General features: G+C 39.0%; 4 protein-coding genes across 8 annotated transcripts in view; 3 read left to right on the top strand and 1 right to left on the bottom strand.

Annotated features, from left to right (window-relative positions):
- LOC104961360 (dnaJ homolog subfamily C member 11) overlaps window positions 1–8,439 on the top strand; it is an 11,902-nt gene extending 3,463 nt beyond the window's left edge. The window contains exons 4-16 of the mRNA XM_010789642.1: window positions 962–1,063; window positions 1,189–1,317; window positions 1,414–1,536; window positions 1,700–1,773; window positions 1,865–2,054; window positions 2,157–2,242; window positions 2,953–3,069; window positions 4,237–4,392; window positions 4,522–4,591; window positions 5,654–5,711; window positions 7,304–7,446; window positions 7,553–7,682; window positions 7,992–8,439. Coding sequence (XP_010787944.1) covers window positions 962–1,063; window positions 1,189–1,317; window positions 1,414–1,536; window positions 1,700–1,773; window positions 1,865–2,054; window positions 2,157–2,242; window positions 2,953–3,069; window positions 4,237–4,392; window positions 4,522–4,591; window positions 5,654–5,711; window positions 7,304–7,446; window positions 7,553–7,682; window positions 7,992–8,017 — 1,404 coding nt within the window. The 3' untranslated portion in view covers window positions 8,018–8,439. The remainder of the gene's footprint in view (window positions 1–961; window positions 1,064–1,188; window positions 1,318–1,413; window positions 1,537–1,699; window positions 1,774–1,864; window positions 2,055–2,156; window positions 2,243–2,952; window positions 3,070–4,236; window positions 4,393–4,521; window positions 4,592–5,653; window positions 5,712–7,303; window positions 7,447–7,552; window positions 7,683–7,991) is intronic.
- Window positions 8,440–9,852: 1,413 nt separating this feature from the next.
- On the top strand, window positions 9,853–12,926 carry LOC104961358 (F-box only protein 6-like). The gene is given in 6 exon segments (XM_010789641.1): window positions 9,853–10,110; window positions 11,290–11,539; window positions 11,630–11,795; window positions 11,890–11,985; window positions 12,158–12,293; window positions 12,384–12,926. Coding segments are annotated over 6 exon segments (834 nt in total). The 5' UTR covers window positions 9,853–10,071; the 3' UTR covers window positions 12,531–12,926.
- Window positions 12,927–13,665: 739 nt separating this feature from the next.
- LOC104961354 (F-box only protein 6-like) lies at window positions 13,666–17,005 on the top strand. The gene is made up of 6 exons (XM_010789633.1): window positions 13,666–14,132; window positions 15,122–15,371; window positions 15,478–15,592; window positions 15,693–15,788; window positions 16,347–16,482; window positions 16,582–17,005. The coding sequence occupies exons 1-6, from the start codon at window positions 14,016–14,018 to the stop codon at window positions 16,726–16,728; spliced, it is 861 nt and encodes a 286-aa protein (XP_010787935.1). The 5' UTR covers window positions 13,666–14,015; the 3' UTR covers window positions 16,729–17,005.
- Window positions 17,006–17,579: 574 nt separating this feature from the next.
- On the bottom strand, window positions 17,580–23,042 carry LOC104961355 (cell division control protein 42 homolog). 5 transcript variants are annotated; one of them, XM_010789635.1, is made up of 6 exons: window positions 22,910–23,039; window positions 22,224–22,358; window positions 22,052–22,124; window positions 21,866–21,975; window positions 19,827–20,024; window positions 17,580–19,024 (listed from the first exon to the last, which is right to left on the bottom strand). In XM_010789635.1, exons 2-6 carry the CDS (start codon window positions 22,326–22,328, stop codon window positions 18,935–18,937), a joined length of 576 nt encoding a protein of 191 aa, XP_010787937.1. In that variant the 5' UTR covers window positions 22,329–22,358; window positions 22,910–23,039; the 3' UTR covers window positions 17,580–18,934. The 5 variants fall into 5 exon arrangements, with proteins under 5 accessions (XP_010787937.1, XP_010787940.1, XP_010787938.1 ...); XM_010789638.1 differs by having other exon boundaries at window positions 18,932–19,656; window positions 22,224–22,355; window positions 22,906–23,042; XM_010789636.1 differs by having other exon boundaries at window positions 18,932–19,656; window positions 22,906–23,041.
- Window positions 23,043–24,353: the final 1,311 nt, after the last annotated feature.

The following is a 24,353-nucleotide window of genomic DNA, read 5'->3' as shown; positions in this document are numbered from 1 at the left end:
GGCTGCTACGTTTAACCACACACTCCTATACACACATCGAACTACCAGAGTATTCCCCCTCGTTTTATGAAGGAGATGTCCTGTCACCGGGGCGCATGATGTGTGTGTGTGTTTGTGCTCAGCTCCGCTCTGTGTGTGCTTGTTCGGTGTGTTTGTGTGTGTGTCCGACACCACCGGCATTTGTTTTCAAATTACCACGAACAGTAATTTACACAAATCTGGTTCTCCATAGTTATGTGTATTCCCAAGTGAAAGAAATTTGTTTAATCTCGATGTAGTACTATAGTCCTGCCGGAGTGCACCGGAACGAACGACACTATCATAAACAAATGCACGCACACGCACACGCACACACACACACACACACACACGCACACACACACAGGCAACCGGACATATTCTTCATAAAGCTAATAATCGGGCAGCTCGATGTGTTTTACCATAAGAAAGTATCTTGTGCGAACGAGAAAGTATCTCGTTTTATTTCAATTGAGGCCACGTATTACATCTCGTGCGCACAAGTTAATAACGCGTGGCCTCGTTGTATTTATTTTTCTCTCTATGAACCGTCCAGGGCTCCGTAGGTTAATCATTACTTTGAGAAAAAAGATGATTAATGTACCCCCTTTTTAGAAGTGAAGATTTAGTCATTTGTTCTGGGAATGTCATTTTCGAGCCTGAGACCTGAAAGGCCTGAGTCTTGGGGCTTAACTGGTTAAGCCTGTATTTTATCCACAAAAACATTCTGTCCAATATGACATTCCCTTATTGAACTTGCTTAAATTAGTTCTTGTTCTGCTTCTTCTGTGTTCACTTTAACTATAGATGCTTGATAGTAAAAAACATGACACACAGAACATATGGGAGTATGTAATCCTGGTGAAATTCCTCCTACTGTCATTCTTAATCCGCACCATGTGAGGCAGACATTTGCTTTGAAATCGTATCTCCCTACATCCAGGTGGTGGAAAGGAAAAGAACCCCTGCAGAGATACGAGAGGAGTATGAGCGTCTTCAGAAAGAGCGAGAGGAGAGGAGGCTTCAGCAAAGGACCAACCCAAAGGCATGTTCACAGGGAAACCTCACATCAAATTGACTGGATTGAAAAGAGTCATTAGGCATCTGGTGCATATTTATGTAAATCATTCATTAAAGCAGCGTTTTTTCTCCTGAATTTGTTATTTGCAGGGAACGATTAGTGTCGGCATTGATGCCACGGACGTCTTCGACCAGTATGAGGAAGACTATGAGGATGTGGGCAAAGGGGGAGTCCCACATATGGAAATCAACAAGATGCACATATCACAATCTATAGAGGTGGGTTTTCAAGTGGCATTTGTTTTGGAATGAAAGAGTTGTAGCACAATTACATTTACCATAAGACTTCCTGTTTCTGTCTCTCTGTCACTGCAGGCTCCTCTCACTACAAAAGACACAGCTGTTCTGTCTGGCTCCTTGTCAACCCACAATGGAAACGGAGGTGGCACCATTAACCTGGCCTTAAGAAGAGTCACCTCCACCAAGGGATGGGGAGAGGTATGCTGCATTTTTCTCAAGGAACCACACACACCTTTTTTATATAGACTTCAAATGGCACTCTTTCTTCCTGTCACTCCTGTCTGCCTTTGTGGTACAACATGCAGTGACATTCTAAGATAAGGAAAAGATGAAACCTTACCGGCTGTGTGTCTGTTCACAGGTCGAGCTCGGTGCTGGAGACACCCACGGACCTCTTTTAGCGATGAAGATTTTCCGGAACTTGACGCCTCGATTGTATGTGTTGAACTGCAAGAGTAAATAAATGAGAAGAACGTATTTGTAACAAGAAAATGAACAATTCAGTGCCCTTTTTGTTTTACCTCAGCTTCGTGACCGGTCAGTGTGGGCTCCAGTTGTCCTCCCGAGGAGTGCGTCCTGGGTTTACCACGATGCTGGCGCGTCACCTGGACAAGAACACTATGGGATACCTGCAGTGGCGCTGGGGCGTGCAGTCCTCTATGAACACCAGCATCGTCAGGGACACCAAGAGCAGCCATTTCACCTTCGCTATACAGGTAAGCAGCCTTCTGGAATAATAGTTATTATTGTAGCCAGGACACCATTCAATCAACAGCTGCTTGTATCAGAGTTACCATTTGCTTTTCCTCTCTCTGCAGCTTGGCGTTCCTCACATTTTTATGATGATGAGCTACCAGTACAAGTTCCAGGATGAGGACCAGACAAAGATTAAGGGCTCAGTAAAGTAAGTTATCAAAGAGCAGTGAGTTCATATTAACGTGGCAATGTACAACATTTCCCCCTTTGTTTACAAATGGTATTATTGTTGGCACCACTGCCGCAAAAGCCAACAGGATCACAGCTCACTGTTGACACCAATTTAGCAAACTATTTACACCACAAGGGAAAAAGCAAGAAAATAAATGAAATTGTATTTGAATTAATTCCCAACGACTCTTGCATTGTGCGCAGACTGTCTATCCCTTACTCCAACCGACACAACCCAAAGGCTCAGAGTGAGAGTATGCTTTCACCTGGCATTTTTTAACTACTTTTGTATCGAGTGCTAGGTTTTTTATTAAGAAAACATTTGGCAAAACTGTAAAGGCCAATCTGTGCTAACTGTGTATTTTGGTTTTTACAGCGTTGTAGCCTGTATACACATTGTCAGGCAGAATTGAACAGTGAAAGCAAGGCCTGTAGGGAACTCATCTAACGCTGATAGTGTCATTATTCTAAAGCTATTACACTATTTCCTAATGTTAAGGTAATTAAAGCATAAAACATGTATATTGCCACTTTAAAACCCCTATTATGGGTCCAATTTGTTTGTGGAGAAAAGCAAATGAATGACTTCCCAAATAGACACAGTTAGAAGTTTACGTGCAAGAACTGACAGCTCACATTTTGACTGCGTTCAGAGTTATAGAGAGTGATTTTGTCTTTGTGTCACAGATCAGGTTTCTTTGGGACGGTGATCGAGTACGGTGCCGAGAGGAAGATCAGTCGACACAGCGTCCTCGGGGCCACCGTCAGCGTGGGAGTGCCCCAAGGTGTCTCCCTCAAGATCAAGTAAGTGAAACTTCTGCTCCAGTTTCCTGTTTGAGTGTTTTCCTCACACTGCTGTTTCCATGGCACCCATGAAGGCAGGACATCATGAAAGCCAGTCCAATACATTGTCTACAGATTGTTACTGCCCTAGCTGTGCATATGTAAGCATGTCAACATAGGATTGCACCCACATAAATGCTATTTGGTCTTAGGATTGAAGTTTCATAGTTTAAAGTGGACCTATCATGCTATATTTGAATAATATAGTGTAGGACCATACTTATATAAGGCATATTTATACTTTTTATTTTTCAAAATACCAAACAGATCATGCATTTTAGCCATTCCTCATTTCGCTCAATTTAACACTGTCTTTGCATGGGCTGATTCTGTGAGAACAGCACCATCTACAGGCCTGGCATATGTACTACAGCGCCTCCGAACGGCAATGTCCGTGGCTGTCTCCTCCTGATTGGTGGAGTTGGCCCAATAGCCGTAGCGCCACTTCTGTGACGTCATAGAAGTGTTCAAATCTGGATCAGTCTGTATCAGATCCGTTGCAGCCCCTTTTTAAGAGATTTGGGTATGGAGGAAAATAGAGAGGGTTGTGTTTTCTGACACTTGGTGAGTTCACTGGAACACCGGGGACACATATTCATGTATAAAAGACGTACAAAAGTGCATTTTGCATGATAGGTCACCTTTAACTAAGGTCTCCTTTTTGACAATAATCTTAAATCTGACGAACAATTGGCAGTCGATTCTCACTGTCCTATCTAACCTATTGTAAAGCACATCATTTCCCTTTATCACTGACATTTGTATGCATAACATCCTCCTAACACACTGCCCCTTCTTCTTGGGAAAATGTGCTGAAGGACCGATAATTATCATCTGAAGTTCAGGTCCATTTTACAGGACAGAGAAAAGGCAATCATGGTCAATGTGATTGCTGTTGAATCTTTGGTTGAAATAGTTTTTGCATGTTTTATGCATTATAATGATTTTTAAGATTGCATATTAACAGGGTATTGTATGCATGCAGCTGAGACAATATCGTTGAATGTGACCTTTTTGTTCTGCTATTTTCTGATAGAGATTCCTACAAATATCACATAGAGTGACCAATTTAGCAGCCAGTTAGAGGCCATCTTCATTTGAATAATGAAACAAACTCTTTATCCGCAGGCTAAACAGAGCGAGCCAGACGTATCTCTTCCCTATCCACCTGACTGACCAACTCCTGCCAAGTGCTGTATTTTACGCCACAGTTGGACCACTGGTTTTCTACCTCGCCATCCAGCAGCTCATTATTCGGCCCTACGTGCGGGCCCAGAAGGAACAGTAAGAGACCTTTCTCTTTACGTTGGCCGTTTCATGCTAGAAATGTTATTGGAAATAGCACCACATGTATTAATATAGTCCAATTTGATGAGCTCTTTTCATTTCTCCATTTATCTTTCTCCTCACCAGAGACTTGGAGATCAAGCAGGAGAGCTCGGCCTCTAATATAGCCAAGAAGAAACAGGAGGCAGAGTCTGCTGTGAGTATTTTACAGGCCTACGGTAACATTCCTACATAGTGGTTAAAGAGCAACTTGCAGGTTATTTTTTTTACTACATTTATGCTTAACCTTGCCTGAAAATTACATTAAAAAAGTGAATTCAGGATTTGATATGTTTTTGATATGTTTTACGAGACACAAGGGCAGGAATTCAGAGGGAAAGGAGCCGTTTTGAGCTCTGCTATTAAAAACAGTTTTTTTGTAACGTCATATGTAACATATTACGACGTCACATGGGGGAGCAACTTTCTCGGACTCCTTCTCTGCCCAATTCACGGTAGTAGTTGGTAGTTGGTTTGAGTGGTTCTGGTAGTTTTTCGGTAATTTTACATTGCATTTCACCATTTGTAATCATGGTGAGCTATTGTGTTTGTGCAGGTTGCACAAACTCCAGCCTGTCAGGACATCGAGTCCACAGTAAAAAGGACCGGAGCTAGCGTTCGTTCCTGGGTGCGTTGTGCATCCACCTCCCTGCAGCACATACTCTCCACAGCTTTATTTTAGCGTTATTTCTTCTAATCCTTGGCTGCTCCTGGTCTCTTGGACGCCGAGCAGGCTCATCATTATAAGGTTGTGGTCCATCATATGCATTCGAATATATAGATGTTCAACCTCTTCTGTGTCAAAACTAGCATTGTGAACCATGTTTATTCATACGGTAGACCGGCCGCTCTCCCTGATGTGACGTCACACGCGGGTGGTCTTTTTTTATGTGGAAGTAAAAATGTCTTACAAAAGCGACGTACAGATGTCACTGTAGTGTATATTTCTGTATATCTTTTTTGAAAATCTAATGTATACATCATTTTCCTACACATTTATTCACTGGGGTCTCTAACCTGCAAGTTGCTCTAAAAGTATTAGATGACTAATAAGATTCTGTTATTGTGGGTGACTGTCCCACACCAGTCAGATGAAGAGGCTGAGTTGGGATTAGATACAATTCAAAGTCTTAGTGAAATTCATTAGTATAATCCATTTAACGGGGAATCTCACTGTTTGTCTCCTTCCCTTCCTCTCTGTGTCTTTTCCTCCGTACAGATCATGCTCATGCAGGAGTCTGTGCGCAGGATTATTGAAACCGAGGAGTCCAAAATGGGTAAGATCAGTAATATTTAAAGGATAAGCTTATGCTGTGAATAATGTTTTTTAAGCAGGTTGTCAAACGATTTGATCCTCTCACATTGTAAACTGTTTTTAATACGTTGAAAATGTTGATTCCTGGTTCTAATTTGCTTTATTTAAAGTGTAACTCCTAAGATTTGACTTATAAACGTATAAACAAGCCTAGTCTGCTTTTAGCATAAACATCACTGCTGGTATTATTTCCCGCTATGGTTCGCACGGCAAAACTTATAAACTAAAGTAGAATAATTGCTTTTACTGGTCTTCCTGAGCAGTTCACTGAAATCTAAAGTGACTGTTGACCTGTCAAAGGCAAGACAAGTGTGTGGGCCGTTCTATTGAAGTATGACTTATTTTACACTGAATTCATCTATTTTATGGAGAGCTTTTAACACAGGGTATACATTGTTAATAAAGGAAATAGACTTTAGTGGATTTTTGTAAAGACCCTCCTGTTTCTGTTTGACTAGTGATAATTGCTTATTTTTTGTTGGCTTTTTTTAGAAAGTATAATTTTCACCTTGGGGAGTTTGGCAAGTGATAATTGTCTTATGACACCTGGCACTGTAGAGGTTGCTTTAATTTCTGTATCATCAGAGGCCCCCTAGACCGTGCCCTTGTAAAGTAACAGTTAATTGCAGGGTGTGTGTGTCTGTGTGTCGCTGTGTAATGACTGACACACAGCTCCTCTTTAATATTCACTGGGCCACACTCTATGAAATGGTTAGGGTATTTTTTATGCAGCTCGCAATTAAAATTAATTGTGCTGTCTTTTTAGTTGTATACTCACAACGATAATTGTAACAAACAAGCCTAAAAAAATGACACTGGCTTTGTTATTAAATATGTGGCTGAAATTGCTGGCATGCAATATTTAAATGAGTCAATCGGGAAAGTTGGGATTTTTGTTGGACTTTTACTTTTAGTGCATTAAAAAAGCTGTTAATGTTTCCTTATCCTATATCCTTGTATATTTTTAAATGCACTCTTTCAAAGGTCCCATATTGAGAAAAGTGAGATTTATATGTATTTTTTTGATTAAAAAGCAGGCTTCGGTGCTGCGTAAATATTGTGAAAATGTCAAAACACTCAGAGAAATGCCAAAAGCCTTTATTAAGAAACTGCTTTCAACCAACTGCGTTCAGATACCAGGTAAAAACGAAGGTGGCCGACAGGTGCAAACGCACTACAGCGGCCCAAAACACTTCCATTAGCAGAAACGCACCGCACATTCATAACTATGCAAATATAAAAATAGAAATGTGCCAAAACAAATGCAAAAAAAAAGAAAAACCTCTTTACCAACTTGACGAAACACAGGGTTTACTCAGAGTGCTGCATAAACGAAACGCTGCAAATACGAAAAAAGCTGCAAGAAGCTAAAATCACAACAAAAAGGGGACTAAAAGTGATGCACACAGCTGGGAATGGAGCGCTTGTTGACGTTAACTGCCACAAAGGCCAGCTGTCAAATTAGCATAACGCTCCCCTTTAAATGTTACCAAAACACGCTAATAAAGGACTTTAATCAACACTATCCTTGATGCTGTTGCTTCATTAAATCAGGTCTCATCATCCTCAACGCCTGGTACGGCAAGTTTGTGACGGACAACAGCCGAAAACACGAGAGGGCAAAGGTCATCGATGTGAGTGTGCCACTGCAGTGTCTGGTGAAAGACTCTAAACTCATCCTCACTGAAACCACAAAGGTAAAGATTTACAAACTCTTAAGAATGTATTCAAAACCTATTTTCTCTACAGATTCCTTCCAGCGTGATGATTCAGACTATTCATGACCTAATTGTGTCTTTGCAGTCAGGACTCCCTGGTTTCTACGACCCCTGTGTGGGGGAGGAGAAGAGCCTGAAGGTGCTGTATCAGTTCCGCGGAGTCATGCATCAAGTCCTGTCAGGAGACACGGAACCACTCAGGATACCAAAGCAATGTAAGACAGAGTGTACTCTACAGCACAGTGACTCTCCAGAATGGGGATTATGTCACGGTTGTTTGCCCCAGTCAAAGTCATATTTAACTTCTTCAGTGAAGGTTTAATGATTAAGAAGCTAGTCTTGAACTCTCTAACCGGCAACTGTTTCAATTCTTACTGTTAGACGGATTTACCCTTTTGTAGATGTTTGCGATGCAACATATTTCAAGTATTGTATTTGAACTGAGAGATCCGCTGATTTGTCTTACCTGTCACCTCCGCGCCATCAGCGTTGTGTCTGACATCTTTGTTTCTTCCTCTGTACAGCTCACAGGATTGACGCAGACACATAGGCGCTCCTCGGCCGACCAAAAAGACTCATCTCTCAGCTGTTTCACAGAAGATGGATACAACTGTTTTAGATACGACATGGATTGAAGTCCTTGTTACTCGGAAAACATGCATTTCCCTTTTTGTCTTTATATTCATTTAAATATGCAGAGCGGAGTAAAAACATCACAGACTGGAGTGATCATAATTCAGGATCTCTGGACAGGGTCGTGGCCTGCTAGAAAGTCTAATGTGACACCCCAATCAATGGCTACCATTTTAAGTCCCGGGTCTTTTAGCCTTCTTGGTATCCATTTATTTTTGGTATGGCTTGTCTTTTATGATTGAGTTCTATGTACTGTAATGTACACAAACTGCAGTGCCTATGTGGATGACGACATGAATGCACCTCTGTTTATTTGCCATATTATTAAAATAAGTCTCTCTGATGTTGCTTTACCATTTTGGAGCTTTTTTCTTTTCAATAATAGAAAAGGTTTATTTGAGTTGTTATTGTTGGTTTAACCCAGTTTAGAGAAGAGTTGCTTGTATGTCAGTGTTCTTGGGGAAATGTGTGATTTTGCAAGATAATATAATTGTTAAAAGTAATAAGGCACTATATGTCTATTGGCATGGGAAAAGTACATTTAAAAAGGTTTAGATTGGCAAGTGTATTTATTTACTTAAATGTTTAATTAATTCATGGTTCAACATCTCCCTATGATCCTTTTCTGGATCTGAGTGAATTGTTTATGCATTTTTCTTCCTTGACTTGTTTGCCAGTTTGTGTGCCATAAATAGAAAGGAGAGGATTAAGTGAAACAACTGCAAGACCTAAGATTGCTTTACCCCCTGTGGAAAATGCACCCTGCTTTTTCCAGAATCATAACGAGCGGATTATGCAAAGAGGGCTGACGTATTGTCTATTTTTTTTTCTGAAACCTCAAACAACATCTCTACAATGATTATTCTTTTGAAAGCAAATTAAGTTTGACACATTGTTCATCAGGCAAGTCTAGTTTCTTTTTCAAGGATAACTGACTGATACGGTTTGGTGATCAATTTAACTAAAAGCAGTTGTGTTTGAATACTCTATACATACAATACAGAAGGCCAATATATATAGTCACACCTGGGAGTCTTTGACACTAGCTGCCTTTTTGATTAATGACTTCATTATGTAATCATGTTATTTTTTTATCTGGATAATCCCTTTTGAGTCAGTATTGTTCTAAATCTCTGTGCTCCTGCAGCTGATTCGTAAAGGTTGTAATTATTCAATGTATCTAAGTGTTCTCCTCTTTGTTTTTGGCAGTTGTTACTTTTTATTTTACACAAATTAATCAATTACACCCTTTGTTAGATCATTACGGTTGTGTTTAACGTTTTCCAGGACAGGTGGAGTTAACTCATCTGCAGCAAAGCAGATCAAAACAAAGTCTCCAAACAAAACAGTTTGGTTATTTTTGATCGAATTGATCAGGACATGGCATTAACAGCACATGACAATGTATTATAGTAATACATAATGCAGAACTGCAGCAGTGACTCACTGTTAACAAAAAAAACACAATTGATATTAAAAGCTCTTTCTGCTACTGAAACTGACTAAATGCTAAAATAAATATATATTTGTCGACAGTGGCGGACAATTTACTAGCGGTACCGAAGTGGGCCGGTCGGATAACTCACTATTACCCCCCCCTACCGAAGTGGGCCGGTCCCAGTCCGCCCCTGTTTATCGACTTGTTTTGGAGCACGTATTCCACATCCATAACAAGCGCCCGGGTGTAAATAACGAGCGCACCCTTGATAAATCACTGGATGAAGAATGTTTGACGGGAAACAATAATGATTTATGTGGAAGTAGAGGAATAAGAGGCCCTTCCTTAAACTACTGAAAAGCAACCGTCCTGAACTTCCGACACGGAAGTTTACCGCTTGCAGACAATACTGAGACCCTTCTGTCTTTATGTTAAGCTCCTGTTTACCCTTACATGTCATTACATTATAGTTAAAGGGTAACAAACAGATTGTGGCAACGCTCTGGTCTGGCTCAGACACAAAGAGAAACCCTATGAATGAAGCTGCAGTACCGTCAATGTCCCTTTCAAAGGTAGGTGTTCATCTTTCTGCCATCAAAACAACAATCTGTTTTCCCTTGACAGCAGTCAGTGGAAGACTGCCTTAAGAGTATCTTGGAGTCCGTGGTAAACATTATCTGAGTTAATCTACTTTGTATTTATACTTTACTATTTTGTCAACTTGCATTTATTTGATAACTTAAGTTACTTTGAAGATGCATCATTCTATCACATTATCAATAATAAATATAGTATAAATTATACAATAAACGAGTACTTTCACTTTTGCTCCATTAAATATGTTGATGCTACAGTAGTTATTTTGCTCTTTTACTCAAGTAACTTTGGAAATAAGTGTTTTTTGACTATATCAGAGCATTTCTTGACTGTAGTACTTTGTCAACCCTGCTTGTAGCCTAGCTCTCAGTGAAGTAAATATCAAATAACATATATTATATGTGTAATGTGTAAAACGCACAATGAAATAGGAAGACTGTGCTAAAAGACTGATCAGCAATGATTAAATGCATGCAAAAGGCAAGCATGTGTCTGTGTGCAAAACACAGACATCCAGCATAAAGTGTGATATATTTTCTGAATCAACAAATAACCATATGATCAATGTCTTGTATTGCTTCCGTGACAGTAAACATATTTTTTATTTTACAAGGCACCTCAGTCAAAAATATATGTGTATAATAAAGTATATAAAATAACTGAAGAAGGGAGGTGAAATAGCAGGATGATAAACCACCATAGGAAAACTGAAATGTGTATGGGAAGTGTCTGGTGATACATTTAGACTTTAAAGGATGACTGTAATCAGGAGAAGGTTAAATATGGTGAAGGTGAGGTGTTTGATGTGAAGAAAATAAATGTGAAGGTATGTTTTTCCCAATCAGAGTTAGTTAGTATATAAATGATGATTTTGATGTTTTAGTTTGGTTGCTCTCTAGAGACCATCTCAGTGTATTGACTATCTTGTGTTCTATAATGTTCAAACTTACATTTAGAGAAATTGCATGTGTGATAAATGACTTAAAATGTAGTGTTTGCATCAGTATTAATCTATTTTTATCAATTTACTATCCAGAAAACATCTCTCTGCTAAGCTGATTGGTTATAGACATAACTGATTCATAATGTGTAATCAATGGGGAGCATTGTTTAAAAGCCAGTGTTGAAAAACTAACCTGGTCTGTTCTCGTCAGTTCTTCCCTATTTCTCTGGAGATCCTGGAGGAGATCTTCCTGAATCTTCCTCCTGGTGAGTTGGTTCGTGTCTGCCGGGTAGTGTGCCATCAGTGGAAAGAAGTGGTTGATGGTAAGTCCCTGTGGAAAGAGAGATGTAGAAGAGAAGGATATCACCTCAGTGATACTTCCAAAGATCCTGAAGACTGGAGGTTGTTTTGCTTCTTGTGCAAGCAGAGAAGAAATCTTCTCAAGAATCCTAGAGGAGAAGGTAAGCAGTCACATAACATACTTTAAACAACAGTCAGTTGTCCAAATACAACATGATTTCTATCACAACTCTCCTTTTTTGTTTTGACAGAGGAACTCAGCGGCTGGCTGATTTTGAATAATGATTATAGATGTTTTCGATATGGTGGTAGATTTGGTGGTTTGGATGGATTTGGTGGTAATAGATGGGCAGTGCACGGGATCAGAGAGCCTCATCCAGATGAGACAGTCCAAAAAAACTTTGTGACCTCTTACACGTGAGTATTTACAAGAAGAGATGCAGAAAACATATCGCACTCATGTTATATGCTACAATCCTATTATGTTATATTTAAAACATTTTGTATTCAGCATGGCGAAGAAGTCACAGCTGATTGATTTGGAGAAGGAAGGTTACAGCCCGTCGTTCATGGATCACTTCCAGCCAGATATCCGAATATCTGATTGGTGAGAAAAATACACGGAAACTTGTGAATGGAATAATTCCAGTTTATCACATAGTTATTGCCCTTCATTTATAACAACTATACCATTGAATGCACAAAGTTTAATGGTGAACTTGGTGCTTGTAGCAACTTTGATACAAATGAATCAGACTGATGTCTATGTGTGGTACCAGGTATGCACCAAGATGCGACTGCGGCTGTATATATGAGATCCGTGTAGAGCTTTTGAATGAAAAAAAGAGGCCTATTCAGACATTTGCTCCGGAGATTGTTGAGTTTAAGTATGGGAGTGACGAGCGATGGAATGAGGTATGAACAGAGCAAGACTCATTTAATATTATGGTTATTTTTAGAAAATGCTCTGGGACAACTCTGAACCTATTGATATTTGTTTTACAGATGGCCCATGTATTCAAGAACTACTGACCAGGAGTGAGGTACGTAATTTTCACCCACGGAGGCAGGGACACACAGTTCTGGGCAGGATGGTATGGGATTCGCCTCACCGAAAGCTGCGTTGCGATATGTCCAGCAGCGAACCAATAGCTCTTTGGGATGCATCTACTTCCTGCTTCCTGCTTTTGCTTGAAATTGCACCTCTTATTTGCCTTATATAATCTTCTGTTATGTAATGTATTACATAACAGTGTTTAACAGTGTTTCTCTCACTGCTAAACTATGAATATGTGCAGTCTTTATGAAATGTTACATTCAACAGCCACAGTTTGAGAAAATGTACAAGGACAGTAGCAGAGCACATCCCCTCATTGTTAAGAGGATCTTAATCCTCACTAAAAGTGCCTCATAGAAATATTTTTGACATTCCTCTCAACATAAGCAGTTCAACTTCATTCAATACTTTGGTTATTTACCCTTTAGTGATGTTCCCTGACCACTGTCATAAAATGGGTTTTCACAGTATAATGTGGAGTGATAATATTATGTTTTAGGTGATGTGAAGGCATCAGTTGAACAATAAAGTAGTTATTTCAGGAATAAAATGCATCTTTTGAGCATGACTGTTTAAAAAGGGAATGTCTTTGTGAATGTTAAAAGGTTCACCACTACTGTTCGGCCTTAATGGAAATGTTATTTGCACTGCTGCTTTGCACAGGCCAATAAGATGTTTCCAAAATGCACACCGGATTTTTTTCCTAGGGTCCGTTCGATTACAATCCTTTTTCTTTTGTATTGATCAGTCCGTCTGTAGGCCGTCTGCTCGGACATTTTATAAACTTTTTTTATGTTTACAAGTTTTTAGCCATGGTTGTGTACTTATTTGTCTTTATTTTTATTGTATTACTAATATGTGCTTTACTTTTTTATTATTTCATATCATAATTGATACCTATAATATTTGTACCTGCTATTCAACTTTTGCTCTAACACTGTACATTTCCCCGATGGAACTAATAAAGGATTTCTGATTCTGATTGTTTTTGTTCTTCTGCAGCTTTACTCCAGGGTTGACCCATGGGTTGACCGGGTGAAATAAACTCTTCTTCAGTGATTACCGGTGATTACACATATCCTGGAAATGTATGATTGAAAGGGGTTCGTTTTTAATGTCATCCGGCGTACACCGAAACCTACGGGTGGGCGGTGCAGAAAATAAGCAGCAAAAAAAGACGCGTTACTTGATCTGCTAGCTCCGCCTATGTATCTTACGTCCAACTCAAGTATCCTGGTATAAATACCGACCGAGCTCAGCGTCGTCAGCTGTTAGCTTTCGGGAATAAGTAATACGATGACATTTGAAGAGGTAAAACCGAAAGTGTCCTTCGCTTCCCAGGCATGCGTCGTCATTATGTTAAGTTTAGTGCTGTAGGAAACATTATAGCTGCTTCCGCCTTACTTGAAAGTCTCCTTACCTCGAGACATACTTCCGTGTTGTGAGTTATACGGGTATAAATAAATGTAGCCACGCAGCAGCTAAGGTTTTATAACGCCCAGCAGACGTATTTTCGGTAAGAAGTCGATAGCTATACATGTGGCGTTATAACTCGTAAATACATTTGCATTAGCCTAGGCATGAAGAGCAAAGCTAAAGCTATGGGTGGATCTCAAAGCTCTTCTGTGGCCTCAAGTCATGAAGACTGTCTAAGGGTTCAAGCTGCAGGATCGTCAGCTTCATTTTCACTACAGAGGGTAAGCTGTGTATTACCTACATTATCCCAGACACTTGCAGCCATTATTCATAATTCAAGGAACTGCTGATAACAACAACAACAACAACCTGCTGTTATATGGAAGCCCATTTCCGCCCGTAGGCACGTTTTTAATTGTTATTTGTATCGAAACCATAACTATAGTATCTCAAAAATAAAGGCATGCAACATAATTAACATTTTCAAGTATTTCAGAAAGATTTGCTTAATAGGTCTAGCTGAAACTCAATAAGAATGGCTTGGTATCTTAAAAACAATGATGATATATTGAGTAAGTATCTAAAAAAATGAATAAGTGTTTTGTAATAATAGAATGCTTTATCAAAAATAACTGCTTAGAGGCCTGGTAGGCCAAAGACAGGTTCTGTTTTTTATCAGGAAGTGTTTATCTTATTTGTTCTTAACTGGCAGAAATGGGCTAACATACATTAGTTCTTGCGATATGAATAAGTTTCATTTAAATACAAAAAACTATTTCAGACCATGCAGTCTATATGTTTCAGACATACACAGAGGGTTTGCACTATTGATTTTATTACAGTATTTATTTTATACTTGTCAGCCACTGAAATGACATGTCCCAGTCTGTACAATCTGCCATCATGGACATGTTCTAACTGTCCAGTTGGTTGGTCATAGGCTAAACTTAATTGAGTTGACATCTCTTTTGGTTTCTCTTTTGGCTAGACTGCTTCTATTTTGGGAAGGAGGTGCAGTAACAGCCCAAACTTTTATTTACAATCACAACTGAGCAACACTTATTTGGTAAATTAGGTATTTTCTACATATTTTTACTTCAATAATGGTCTGTTTTAACTGCTAGTGTTGCGAAAATGCTGATGTTTCTTAGTTTGAAATGATATGGTTATCTAAGCAGGGGGAGGGGGGATTTGGTCCAAAGTCAGTGCTTGAAAACGAACCTGATTATCCAGAGTTTGAGCTTATCTGTGTCCTGTCTGTTCTTTTCAGGAGTTTGATCTCCCTCTGTTGATCCTGGAGGAGATCTTCCTGAATCTGCCTCCTAATCAGGTGGTCAGGGCTTGTCGGTTAGTGTCCCATCAGTGGAAAGAAGTGGTTGATAGTGAGTCCCTGTGGAAAGAGAGATGTAGAAGAGAAGGATTTCACCTCCGTGATACTTACAAAAAACCCAAAGACTGGAAGTTGTTTTACTTCTTGTGCAAGCAGAGAAGAAATCTTCTGAAGAATCCAAGAGGGGAAAGTAAGAAACCTCGTAACTAACCTCACTCAACATCTGATCGATTACTGCTCAATAACAAATTAGCTCTACAAAATAATTGATCTCACAACCCTCCTTTGTTTAACAGATAAGATGAGGAACTGGAAGATACTGGAGAATGGTGGCGACCGTTGGAAAGTAGAGGGATTATTGGTGCCACACCAAAATGAGAAAGTCCAGAAAAACTTTGTTACTTCCTACGGGTGAGTACTCACCAACAGTTGTGGAGAAAACAAACAGTAAATATGACATGATGTTATAATTTCTATTGTGTAGCAGCTGAAACCCTGTCTGTTCATGCAGGATGTGCAGGAAGGAACAGCTGATTGACTTGGAGAAGGAAGGTTACAACGCATCGTTTATGGATCACTTCCAGCCTGACATCAAAATATCTGATTGGTGAGAAGAATACACATTTCATTCTGACACAACTCTAGTCATTCCTACATTTACCATCAGTTACTTCACTTTGTTAAAATCCATATTAGTAACAAAAACATTGAAGTGATAAATCTAAAGTGTTATTTTCTATATTACTTTAATACATTTAACCAGTTCTATGAATGAAATCCAACTTAATGCACACCTGTCAAATGTCAGACTTCCATACATCTACTGTAGATGACAATACAAAGCTCACATAATAGAAATAAGACCTAAGACTTTATACTGCCTTTTTGTGAAGGGGGCTATTGGAACAGCTCATGGTGCTGGAAGTTAAATAAACGTAGCTTCAATTATCAAAACAGATTTGCGTCAAAAACAGAACTGTAATTTCACTGCAAAAAGAATAAGGCTTCTGCTCCTCCTGAGTGGGAAGCTACATCTCTAGTCTGACTTTTAGGAATGTATTTTTTCTTCTTTTTAAACAAAGAACAATGCTGAAAAACTTGTGTTTGGACCTAATTGCTGACTACAGATCTATGTGCACATGCTTTTGCGTCTTTGTTATATTAGGTATGCACCGCGATGGGATTGTGGCAGTCAATATGAGATCTGTGTAGAGTTGCTGAATCACAGCAAGGGGGTTGTCCAGACTTTTGCTCCTGACACCATTACCTTTGAGCAGTGGAACGATCAGAATTGGAATCAGGTATGTGCAAAGTATGAAGCAATAATGAACACCGTGGCATTCAGAGGAGGTGCAAAGCTCAAGGACGATTATTGACTTACTGATTTGTGTTCTTTTCAGCTGACCCATGTATTCCAGAGCTACGGACCAGGAGTGAGATGCATCCGCTTCACCCACGGAGGCAGGGACACACAGTTCTGGGCAGGATGGTACGGGATTCGTGTCACCGACAGCAGCGTCGAGATCTGTCCAGCAGCGGACACGTAGCTCTTAGGGATTCCTCCAATGCCTGCATCCTGCCTTCGCCTATAATTGCACCTTCTTATTGGGATCAAACTAAGTTTCGTTTTCCTTTTATAACCACGTTTGACTTACTAATATGGTATATGTATGTATGTATGTTTTGCTTTGAAATGTAATTTTCAAACCACCCGCAATGCTGCCCCAAATGAAGGAATATGAAGTTAACAGATGTATTTGAAAATGCTATTCTCAATTATGCAGAATTGTGTTTGAAACAATAAAAAAAAAAATATGATCATTATTTTTTTCGTGCTCTGGTTGATCTTTTAAAAAAAATGTGGTTCATTGGAAATTACCCACTTTCCCCCGAAGAGCCTCATGCTCATATCGATGCTGGGAGGCAACATGTTTCCGTAGAAAGTCATTATGAAAACACAGTGCAGTCACATTGAAAACAGTCACACCTAGTTTCAGTTTACATAAATTGAAACTTTGAGTCTGAATTAAATTACTTTATCTATTGCTTTTGGATGCCAACTGGATATGTAATCTGTCAGGACAAGATGCCACATACTGTAACTAGGCAGCCTGAGGAAAGGATAGATTAGCTGCTTCTCAGTTGGTGTGGTTAAAGTGAAGGGATATGAATGCATCAGTGGGAGCAGAATGACTGCTACATAACAAGAACATGTCGAAACGGTTAATCTCAGCTCACAAGGGATATTTTAAATAAATGTAATAACCTGCCTTAACAGAATAACTAATATATGCACTACTCTGTAAATTGAAATGCTGAACATGTTTAATAAAACCTTGTGGAAAATGTATAGAAGTGCGTAACCTTTTATGATGTAAACATGAAGTCGGACAACACGTAATATTTGAAGTTAGGTTTATTCATAATACTGGTTTATTGTGATGCTTAACAAGCAGGATACAGTACAACTTTGATGTCAACTTGATTAAAAACCATAGGGTCAAAGCAACTTGTTCTCTCAACATTTCCCTGGTTGGTTGAATTCAGCGTGATCTCAGCGTATCTGCATCAGTAATGCACACATGTATTCAGTCAATAAGTTATGAGTTACTCTCACTATATTTACAAATCAAATTCAAGCCCATCATAAAGGCATGGTTATAGTAAAAGACAAATGCAAATAGAGCTAGTTCAGTCACTCGAAAATCTTCACAGGGTTTCAAACTATAGCATTTAGTAAGAGCATTCACAATGTGTTACTATCTGACTTCAGCAGCAAGTATGATCAGTTTACAAAATGGTTCATCAGTTTGGGGTTATAGGCTGGATGCTCCGACAAAGTTCAGCCAATGTAACTTCAGATAAACGTTCAAGACATCACCTGGTTAACTCACGTCTGCCACACAAAAATAATGACTGGGAATTATTGTGCTCCAACTTCTTGCATGTTGCATCAAACTTAGAATTAAAACTCCAAACATTTTCCATTGCCGTGTCAGCATTTGCAGAACTCCACCAAGACAAGTGTCAATTTATCAGGTTATGTTTTGGCAAACTAGAGCTATGACGGGAGCATAGCCTAGAAATGTCATAGTGTCAAATATTGATTGGATACGCCTGGAGGCTATGTTGACATTGAGCTGAAATTATGTTGTAAAATAAATAAAAAAGTAAAAATACTGCAACATTTTAACCCTTTGAGAAATGCATAATTCTCAAAGAAATGTTTGAAAAAATAATAAGTTCATGTCAAAGCAGTTTAACAACATGCAGTCTTGTGTGCAAGTGCTGAACATATGGTATACATGATAGTTTAAGGAATTACTTGGAGAACAAAACAGAAGTAGATTATACGAGGATATAATTTGAGCGGCTCACTAACACACCCTCATCAGCTTGTTTCTTGTTTACAGGGCAGTTAATAAAAAACTCTATTAAAATATCTTTTACACTTTTGCAAAATGATCTCTTTACATAATGTGGTCAAAACGTTATTTGGTGATGTCCCCTACAGTTTGTTGATACATATTCACAACGTGTAAGACCACTCCGATGGCATCTAATCATCACAAACAGCATCAAGTGTTACTCGATCTTAAAACCATTATCAACACATTGTATATGTATTTAGGTTAAGTCAGTCAGAAAGCAAATATCTCAGAATATCTTCACTCGTGTTGGAATGTGCAACAAACTTCTTCAGTACTGTTAACCTAGATTTGGAAACTGGTGTGGAGAAGGCTGCGAGGAAACTTAGAGCAGAACACATTTACGTCTTTTCTTAGGTTCAGGGGGCTCCAGGGCAGCCAGTATTGCCTCATCAAACACATTCTTTAATCCTTTCTGTGGAAACAAATATTAATATTCAAAACAGGGCTGTGTTCCAAATACAAATTAATATCTTCAGGGAACTAATTGCAAAAGAAGGCCGAGTAGAAATGGAGCAGGGCGATCAAAATTCTCCTTTATTCAAATAACATTATACATGACTCCTTCATGATCAAGTTGTCTGAGTAAAGACAAAAGCCCAAGTAAGTAAGTAAGTGTTTGCTGCAGTAGGAAAAGGTAATTACTGTCAAAGACAGATTGTGGCATAAATACTTTGTAGGAACCAGCTGATGCTGCTGAGCTCAATAACAGAATGTAAAATCAAACAACAAAAACCAAAGCAGAAACAAGAACTAAAGATTGGCACTCTTTTTGTATCAGGCAGCATGGATAATTGTGATTAGGCCAAGTTGAAAAGAAAGCACAAATGAACAAAAGGAAAAGAGTTAATGGGCACAAAGTTTTAAAAGAGCGTTGTGGAATTTTAAGTGACAGACGTTTCTTTACAATGAGTAAGCAGCAGACGACCGAGAGGCAAAGCAAGATGCAAGAAGACATCAGAACAAACAGCATTTTCTCTTTCTTTGAGTTTCAGGGGGCTCTAAAGCGGCTAGGATAGCCTCATCAAATACGTTCTTCAGTCCCCGCTACAGAAAGAGGAAAAGAAGGGAGAAGACAGGCACACGACACACAGTTAGAAGGAGCTTGTAGACAAATGCTGTTAGCAAAGAACAGGCAACACATTTTCACCCTTGTTAGGAAACTGACGGTCAAGCACATGCTCCGCACAGGGGCGTTGTTTGAGGGGACGTCTTACCTGTGTTAGGGCTGAGCACTCCACGTACTTCACTGCCTTAAGGTCACGAGCCAGCTTTTCTGCTGTCTCGGGGGTGATTGGCTTCTGTTTGTTCTTGGCTAGCTTCTCCACTGTGGAGGGGTCATCACGCAGATCGATCTGAGTGCCTACCAACAGGAACGGGGTCTTGGGACAGTGGTGAGTTATTTCGGGGACCCACTGGAGATTAAAAACACAAAGACAAAACACTTAGTCACCCTGAAGCAAATACACCCGTTTAAAAAAATAAATAAAAAGTCTTGCTTTATAAACATTAATCATGAAAAGACTTAGTTCAGACAGAATACAATTGTTCTAAAAAATGTGTTTGTTGTGGAAGGAGGGAACGGGGCAAAGAGGAAAGGTGAATGTTTCACAGGAATAAACCTTTAGGCGCTTTCCCACCAAGTACTTTGCCGTACTTGGTTCATCAGAACGCTTTAGTATACTTCGTATACTGTCACCCGAAGTCCCCCGGCCGGAAGTTTCTACTGAAGCCTTCCGAGTAAATCGCCAGAACCTCATCATCACTCCACCCATGTTTTTTTTGGGTGTTTCCATAAGTTAGTCTCTCTCCGTTGGTGCGCTGGGCTAATGCTAATGCCAGCAAATATAATGGCGGCTTCACAAAACTTTTCCGGGTTTTTACAGGGCGTGGTTTTCAATTCGCCCAGCCAATCAGAAATGGGAACCTTTTTCTCCCCAGGAAAGTACTATATGGCCTGCGCTCCCAAGATTTTATTCAGATGCTGGTCCCTACAGGAGAACAAAACTGGGTAAAACAGCTTTTAGATATGCTGCCCCCACAGCTTGGAACAATGTAGAGAAGGAGCTGAAACTCTCAGATTTAATCACTATGGGGGAATTCAGGTCCATCTTAAAAGGACAGAGAACACGACACCATTGGTAGATGTGAGTGCTCGTATATCCTAAAATCGTTTTTAAATTTTGCCAGTTTTGAATGATTTTTAATAGTTTGTTTTACTTCGCATATTGACTGGCTATTGTGCCATTTTATTTGTGTTTTACAGCTGCATTTGTCTGCCTGTGTTTTAACTGTTGTAACTTCGTACATGCTGCCTTTCTTGGCCAGGTCACTCTTGGAAAAGAGATTTTAATCTCAATGAGTCTTTTACCTGGTTAAATAAAGGATTAAAAAAAAAAAAAAAATGAACTAAGTACTAGTTCCGGATTTTTTTGGTGTGAACGCAACATTTTAAGAACTATCGGAACTATACTGAGAAAAGTACTGAGGTGTGAAAGCGCCTTTTGTTTTCATGGTGCCACACTTGTTCATCAATTAGGACATACATTATTTTATATTTGTTAGCAGTTATTCATGTTTACATATGCATGCAAGGACTTTAATCATTATTATTTTCATCATTATCAGAAATGATTTCTAAATGCTATATAATAATATCTAATTACCATGACCTGTAATGAATGACTTTCTATTGTCAAAGGGTAATTAATAAAACAGGATCCATAGTTAGCCAGATATTCTCTAAATTGCCTCAGGAAATATATAAACAGTATGCATGCTGAATCATATTCAAATATATATTGTTTGTAAAACATTACCAGGCTAAATATATCTATGGTTATTATAATCAGACCAACTTAGTTATCAGGCTTTTTGAAATACCCTTTACTTTACACTCATGTGCAATTCTCTGTAAACAATGCCTTGCAGTGTCTTATGATGCAGGCAGCACGTTGGAAAACAAACTGAACAGCACAATGTGTTGCATTTAGAGTCAACATCCGTACTCATGTCGTCAACGTAAAACCAAGTGCGTCCGTGTGTCACAGACACACGCTGAGTTTTCACTCAAGTCATTATTCTTCAGTCAATCAAAAGACTATCCCCTGATCACTCAACAACAAAAGAGAAGATTACTATAATACAGAGCATACTGTAAAGGAAGTTCAATTTCAAATATTTGGAAAGAGTAGGATGTTGGTTGATCAACAGGTGATCAACTCAACTGCTTTAAGAGATAACACGTGGTACTCACTTTTTCTTTAACATTCTCAAATGAGGAAGGGGAAACACTGGAGAAACAGACTAAGAAGACATCTGTCTGGGGGTAGCTTAGTGGTCGTAACCGGTCGTAATCCTCCTGACCTATAAAGAGACCAAACTGCAAATTAGCCCATTATGTGACATACCATCAACAGATATCAATTCAATGAAATCTCACCTGCTGTATCAAATAAGCCAAGGGTGTATGGTTCACCCCCAATCATTACAGTTACTGCATAGTTGTCGAACACCTGTGATAAAAGAATGAAAGGCATGTCATGGTCCGTTTAAGAATAATGTTTAATTCAGAAAGCATGTATCTGGTTGTGGAAGACAGCAAACATACTTACTGTGGGTACATATTCAGAGGGGAATTTGTTTGTGGTGTATGAAATCAGTAGGCAGGTTTTTCCCACTGCTCCATCTCCCACCACCACACATTTGATGGTCTGCATCTCTGTGCTTTCTGATTCTGCTTTTAGCTGCTGGAAGAGGCGATAACTCGTTAGGGCATTGAACATGTTAGGCCTGTGTTAACATTGTAGTCAAGTGTCTAACGTTTTGTAACTGCTCTCGACAGCTTTGATTAAGCAAGGGGGTTTTAGAGGAAAGGCTGGGTCCTAGCATTAGCTGGTTCGGTGTCACACCCCATCACCAAAACTGTCTGGAGGCTAACGCTAGCTATTGACAATGTTATTGACTTGCTTAATCTCTTTATAAAATTTCTAACTTTAGTATTTGTAAATACGGCAATGTGTGTTATGGCTCAATTCCACAATATCACATTATTTACTTGCATAAACGCGTAACTATAGCGAAAATGTGTTTGAGTATCGGTGAGCAAGCTAAGCTAACACAGTGCTAGCAATCACTAGACAAGGCTAACTCCTTAGCTAATGCTAGCGTGTAAACTAACGCTGGTTTATTTGCATTATCGGAGTCCCATCTTACAAGACGAAGCATGGAAACAATATCCCAACTTGTATTGGTAAAATAAACCCAGGCGGGGATGTTATAAAATGTTTCCTTTACCTACCGATGTCTCTCTCCGTATATGTGCTAGCTTACGTTAGCTTTCTGTTTCGCCGGGCGTTGGCACCAGCGATCAGGAACTGTGAGCCGCTGAGCCCCAGACTGCCACTGTGAAGCTACAGAAAAGAACACCGGAAGTTTCTTTCAAAGTAAAACATTAAGCATGCGTTGCGAAATCTGACGCCACATTTTATACAAGAAAGTTACCAAGGTTAATAAAACAAAACATAGTAATATTCAGAGTTGGAAGAAGTACTCGGATCTTGAATTTAAGTAAAAGTCCTGCAATCCGAATGTTACTGAAGTAAAAGTAAAAAAGTATTAGCAACGAAATATACACCCTTTAACAAAAGTAAAAGTACTCAATATGCAGATTAATTTATGAGTTGATTATAATTCACATCATTAATCCAAATCTGAAAAGCAACTAAAAGTATTAAATACATATATTGGAGTAAAAGAACATGATTTATCTCTGAATTGCAGTGGAGTAGTAATACTTACTCAAGTAAAGTGGCTCAAAATTGTACAGTATACTCAAAATTGTACATCTACAGTAGGCTACTTGAATAAATGCAATTAGTTGTTACTTTACACCACTGGAAATATTGAATCTAATTCAATGTGTTTCTTTAATTGCAATCCAGTAAAATTACAATAATAGCATCTTCACGCTATACCTTTTACATTTATATTTAATTGAATATGCTATGCCTAGCACACTTAATTTAAATAATATCCTACTTTAAAATGTTGAAAGCTGTAATCGGCACCTCGTAGTCTAGAGTAGTTGCATATCTTTCACTGTCAATATTCATATATTTTACTTTATAGTTCCGTTTTATTTTGTACTTTGTTTTTTTTTAACTTTTTCCTTTTAACATTATGTGTAATGCCCTGTTTCCATGCTGCTGTGAAGAAACACTTTCCCGAAATATGATCAATAAAGTAAATCTCATTTGATCTTAACCATATGTTGATGCTGACCCTAGGCCTTTTAAGTAGGATTTTGAATGCAGGATTTTTACTTGTGAATGAGTGTTTTTACATAGTGGTTTTGCTACTTTTACATGATGAAATATCCGCGTGCTTATTCCAACGCCTTCATCCATACTTCACTCGTCTTCCATGTGTGCGTTTTACTTTGAAAGCCTACCGTCTCCGGTTATGGTGGCTGCCTTGACACCAGTTCATGCAGAGAGGTTCCTGCAGCAGAAATGGTGACATCACCTCCTAAATTCCTTACACCTTGCATTCTCCCCTGAATCTGAGCTCTACCTCTTCCCCACTACATATGCAGAATGAATTAGAGAAATTAAGTGATATGAGTAACAACCTTTGTTTTTTGTATGTAGGCCTATGCCTTTTTATTTATGTGTTCAGCTGAGCTAGTTAATACAAACAGAAGCAAATAATACAAGACTAGATGCTCTTTTCTTGTATGTTTA

Source organism: Notothenia coriiceps, unplaced genomic scaffold (assembly GCF_000735185.1).
Source record: "Notothenia coriiceps isolate Sejong01 unplaced genomic scaffold, NC01 NC01_scaffold00033172, whole genome shotgun sequence".
NCBI lineage: Eukaryota > Metazoa > Chordata > Actinopteri > Perciformes > Nototheniidae > Notothenia > Notothenia coriiceps.
Note: the sequence above shows the minus strand (reverse complement) of the source record. Positions and strands in the feature narration are given on the sequence as shown.